Below are 5,547 nucleotides of genomic sequence, written 5' to 3'. Positions count from 1 at the left end.
GCAAAATAAAGCAATCTTTTACTATGGCCAGGCGCAGTGGCTCATGCCTGTAATTCCAGTACTTTGGGAGGCCAAGGGGTGGATTGATTACTTGAGCTCAGGAGTTCAAGACCAGCCTGGGCAACATGACGAAATCTTGTCTCTAAAAATTAGCTGGGGGTGGTGGTGCACACCTGTGGTCCTCCCTACCTGGGAGGCTGAGGTGGGAGGATCACCTGAACCTGGGGAGCAGAGGTTGCAGTGAGCCGAGATTGCACCAGTGTACTCCAGTCTGGGTGGCAGAGGGAGACCTCATCTCAAAAAAAAACACACAAAAAAAATCTTTACTGTTGTTAGCCTAATAAATAATTTACTATTATTTGTTGTTAGAACAAATATACAATATATTTTCTTGTCTAAGGTGGTATAGGACACACATATTAGCAATATTCTTAATTTTTTTTTTTTTTTTGCTCCTGTCACCCAGGCTGGAGTACAATGGTGTGAACTCAGCTTACCACCTCCGCCTCCTGGGTTCAAGCAGTTCTCCTGCTTTAGCCTCCTGAGTAGCTGGGATTACGGGCATGTGCCACCACGCCTGCAATCCCAGGCTAATTTTGTATTTTTTTTTTTTTTAGTAGAGACAGGGTTTCACAATATTGGTCAGGGTGATCTCAAACTCCTGACCTTGTGATCCGCTCTTGGCCTCCCAAAGTGCTGGGATTACAGGCATGAGCCACCACACCCGGCCCAATATTCTTAATATTCTTAATTCTAGTCTCATGAACCCAAACCACAATATAGTTTGAATTTAGGACACTTTTCAAATTGTATTTTAGAATTAGAATTCAAGTAGAACAAAATTATTTGCCTACTACAAGCACTGCCAGACAGTATAATAAATAACTCTTTGAGAGTACTAAACCCATCTCTATTGACATTTCAGGCCTCTATATCCTTGAGCCTGAATCTCAGCTAAAAATAAACTGAGAAACTGTACTTCTAATCAGGAGAGGAAGAGTTACAGAAGAATCTCAAAAAAAGGTTGCAAACCTCTTACTGTATTGCTTTTAGTATATATGCAATGTTTTACAAGGGGAATTAAATTACAACTGAATTTCTTCAAATTATGTGCTTGCTTTCCCCTTGTTTCTCTGTATTACTTTGCAATGCAAAACACTTAGAAATACTTACTATAAAAGTCATTGTCCATTTCAGATTAATAAAGTAATCAAATGTTTAACTAGAGTTAACTAGAGCAAAGAGCACTCAAAATGAAGTTGATAAACAAAGGAGAATTTTCTCATTAATTCAGATGGTTTGTTTCTCACCATCTTCATCATTCTCCTCTTCATCTTCATCCTCTGGTAGTTCTGAATTCTCCTTAGGTTTGTTTTCTTCATCTTCCTCCTGTTTCCTTTTCTGTTCCTCTTTTTTCTTTTTTCTCTTTTCTTTTCTTTTTTCTCTTTTAGCGGCAAGAGCCTGCTTTCTGCTCTCTTCTCTTGACTGCAAATAAAGCAGGTATATAATTTTACCAATAAGGCAGTAATGTAAAATAAAGAATGAAATGATATTTTTGTTTATGATACACAGGGATCTTCATGGATGTTATTCTCAAAACACATTTATAAATGCCATCAAGAAAAAATAAACTGGACGCCATCAAAATTGAAAACTTTTGTACTTCAGAGGAATCATCAAGAAAGTAAAAAATCAGCTGGGCGTGGTGGCTCACACCTGTAATCCCAGCACTTTGAGAGGCCAAGGTCGGTGGATCACCTGAGGTCAGGAGTTCGAGACTAATGTAGCCAACATGGTGAAACCCCATCTCTACTAAAAATACAAAAATTAGCTGGGTGTGGTGGCACAGACTTGTAGTCTCAGCTACTCGAGAGGCTGAGGCAGGACAATCACTTGAACCTGGGAGGCAGAGGTTGCAATGAGCCAAGATCATGCCACCACCGCACTCTAACCTGGGCGACAGAGTGAGACTGTCTCAAAAAAACAAAAAAGTAAAAAGTCAACCTATAAAATGGGACAAATATTTTTGCAAATCATACAACTGGTAAGGGACTTGTATCTATAATATATAAAAAAAAACTTACAACTCATGAATGAAGACAGTCCATTTAAAAAACAGATTATGAAAACATCAAGTTATATGCAGGCTGGGCATGGTGGCTCATGCCTGTAATATAAGCACTTTGGGAGACTGAGGAGGAAAGACTGCTTGAGCCCAGGAGTTTGAGACCAGCCTGGGCAATATAGCAAGATCCCATCTCTGTAAAAAAAAAAAAAAGAAAATTAGCCAGGCATGGTGACCTATGCCTGTAGTTCCAGCTACTTGGGAGGATTGCATGTGCCCAGGAGTTTGAGGCTCTAGTGAGCTATAATCATGCCACTGCACTCAGCCTTGGCAACAGAGTAAGACCCTGTCTCTAAAAAAAAAGAAAAAAAAATTAATTAAAAAAAAACAAATTATACATTTTAAATATACACAAATTTTTATTTGTCAAATATACCTCAATAAAACTATTTTTTAAAAATAGAAAAAGAATCTGAATAGACATTTCTCCAAAGAAAACATACAAATGACCAATAAGCACAGAGAAAGTTAGATGTTCAACATCATTAGCCATCAGGGAAAACCAAATCCAAGTCACAAGATACCCACTTCACATCCACTAGGATGGCTACAATCAAAAGACAGATAATAATATTGGTGAGGATGTGGAGAAATTGAAACCTTCATACACTGCAGGTAGGAATGTAAAATGGTACAGCCACTTTGGAAAATAATCTGGCACTCCTTCAAATAAACACAGAACTAGCGTATGATTCAGTAATTCTATCCATAGGTATATGCTCCAGAGAAATAAAAACATTTTCACACAAAAACCTGTATACTTATTTATAATTGCATTATTAAAAGAAAAAGTATCATGATCAAGTAGAGTTATTCTAGGAATGCAAGAGATAGCTTAATATTTTGTTGATAAATAAAGGAAGAGAAAAAGTATGATTATTGAAAGATGCTAAAATTTTGATAGCAAATTTTAGTTTAAAAAAACTTAGTAAGCTAAAGAGACAAGAAAAGGTTGCTTACAATTATTGAGCATTATTTATAATTGCCAAAAAGTGGAAGCAACCCAATGTCCATTAACTGATAAGCAGATAAACAAAATGTGGTCTATCTAAGGATAGAACTGTTTTGTATTTGGCAATAAAAAGAAATAAAGTACTGATTTCATCTATAACATGGAAGAATTTTGAAAACATTTCACTAAGTGAAAAAGCCAGTCACAAAAGACCAAATATGGTATGATTCCATTTATATGAAAAGTCCAGAATTGACAAATCTATAGAGACAGAAAGTAGATTAGCAGTTACCTAGGACACACGGATTGCAGCGGGGGAATGGGAATATGATAGCTATAGAGTGCAGGGTTTCTTTATATGATAGTCATAATGTTCCAAAATTGACTGATGATAAATGTACAATTCTGTGAATATACTAAACAACACTGAATTACATAACTTTATTTATTTTATTTTGAGACACAGTCTTGCTCTGTCACCCAGGCAGGAGTGCAGTGGCACAATGTTGGCTTACTGCAGCCTCCGCCTGTCGGGTTCCTGCAATTCTGCCTCAGCCTCCCAGGCAGCTGGGATTACAGGCATGTGCCACCATGCCTGACTAATTTCTGTATTTTTAGTAGAGATGGGGTTTCACCATGTTAGCCAGGCTGGTCTCAAACTCCTGAGCTCAGGTGATTTGCCCACCTTAGCCTCCCAAAGTGCTAGGATTACAGGCGTGAGCCATTGTGCCCAGCTGCGAATTATGTAACTTTACATGGGTAAATTGTACGGTTTGTGGAGTGAATTCCACTAATGCTATTTTAAAAAAAAATTTATGTGGCATCTATTTATGTGCCTAAAATGCAGCTATCATGATCTTTACAAATGACTGATAAATTTCACTGTAAAAATCCTGACAAGAAGCTATTACAAAAATGATTCTTTCCTACTTTATAGAATTTATTTTAATTTTTTTTTAAGTAGAGACAGGGTCCTACTTTGTTGCCCAGGCTGGTCTTAAACTGCTAGTCTCAAGTGATCCTCCTGCCTCAGCCTCCCAAAGTGCTGGGATTACAGGCGTGAGCCACCGCACATGCCCAGCCTGTATTTCTTTTTCTGTGAATTGCCTATTCACATGATCATTTTTTATTATCTTTTTTCTCCTAATGATTGTAAGCAAACTTTTCTTCTCTCTTTAGCTTACTAAGTTTTTTTAAACCAAGATTTGCTATCAAAATTTTAGCATCTCTCAATAATCATACTTTGTTTCTTCCTTTAATTATCAACAAAATATTTTCATGTTAAGCTACTCTTGCATTCCTAGAATAACTCTACTTAATCATGATGTTTTTTCTTTTAATATAATTTCCGAACTCAGTATCAACACTCTCATTTTCCAGGTAAGCAGACTGAGCCTCAGAAAGGCAATGTTTTAGTTTGTTTGTTTTAATTTTTCCATTATAGCACACATCCTAGGACACTAGATAGTCTTTAATCAGGAATCTAATAAACCACTTGCAACCCAGATCTTATGATAAACAAATGATTTCTAATGCTTTACCAAATTTCTTCACACACCAATGTTAAAACCACTTAGGCAGTAATGATGTCATTTGGTAAAATGGGATTTTTTTTTCTTTTTGAGACAGAATCTAGCTCTGTCACCCAGGCTAGACTATAGAGTGATCTCGGCTCACTGCAACCTCTGCCTACCGGGTTCAAACAATTCTCCTGCCTCAGGCTCCTAAGTAGCTAGGACTACAGGCATGTGCCACCACGCCCGGCTAATGTTTGTATTTTTAGCAGAGATGGGGTTTCTCCATGTTGGCCAGGCTTGTCTCAAACTCCTAACCTCAGGTGATCCGCCTGCCTCGGCCTCCCAAAGTGCCGGGATTACAGGCATGAGCTACTATGCCCAGACAGGATTCTTTTTTTTTTTTGAGACAGGGTCTTGCTCTGTCACCCAGGCTGGAGTACAGTGGCACAATCATAGCTCATTGCAGCCTCAACCTCCCAGGCCCAAGTGATCCTCTCGCCTCAGCCGCCCGAGTGGCTGGGACTATAGGTGTGTACCACCAAGCCAGGTGAATTTTTTAAACTTTTAGTAGAGGCAAGGTCTCACTATGTTGCCCAGCCTGGTCTCGAACTCCTGAGCTCAAGCCATCCTCTCGCCTAGGCCTCCCAAAATGCTGGGATTACAGGTATGAGCTACCGCACCCACTCATAAATTGGGATCTTGCTCAAAATCTAGTCCTTCCCTTATATTTGGGCTCAAAATATATTATTTTGAATGACGGGTCAGAATCAAAAAATTGATTGTGGTTCAAGAATCTATTACCTATTTCCTTTGAATCATACATTGTTAAGAATATTGGTCATACAGGTGACAAGTTTATTCTAGCAGATTTTCTTTTTGTCTGAGATGGGGTCTCACTCTGTCACCCAGGCTAGAGTGCAGTGGCACAATCACAGGTCACTGCAACCTCTGCC

At 38.5% G+C, this 5,547-nt stretch overlaps 1 protein-coding gene across 1 annotated transcript in view; it reads right to left on the bottom strand.

The window, feature by feature from the left end:
* LOC105510137 (ankyrin repeat and KH domain-containing protein 1) overlaps nucleotides 1–5,547 on the bottom strand; it is a 75,183-nt gene that overhangs the window by 25,427 nt on the left and 44,209 nt on the right. Inside the window, exon 13 of the mRNA XM_011939769.1 lies at nucleotides 1,311–1,485. Within this exon, the coding sequence (XP_011795159.1) occupies nucleotides 1,311–1,485 (175 nt within the window). The remainder of the gene's footprint in view (nucleotides 1–1,310; nucleotides 1,486–5,547) is intronic.

Source organism: Colobus angolensis, unplaced genomic scaffold (genome assembly GCF_000951035.1).
Source record: "Colobus angolensis palliatus isolate OR3802 unplaced genomic scaffold, Cang.pa_1.0 Scaffold183, whole genome shotgun sequence".
In the NCBI taxonomy this organism is placed as follows: Eukaryota; Metazoa; Chordata; class Mammalia; order Primates; family Cercopithecidae; genus Colobus; species Colobus angolensis.
The sequence above is the reverse complement of the archived record's forward strand: the minus strand, read 5'-3'. Positions and strand labels throughout refer to the sequence as shown.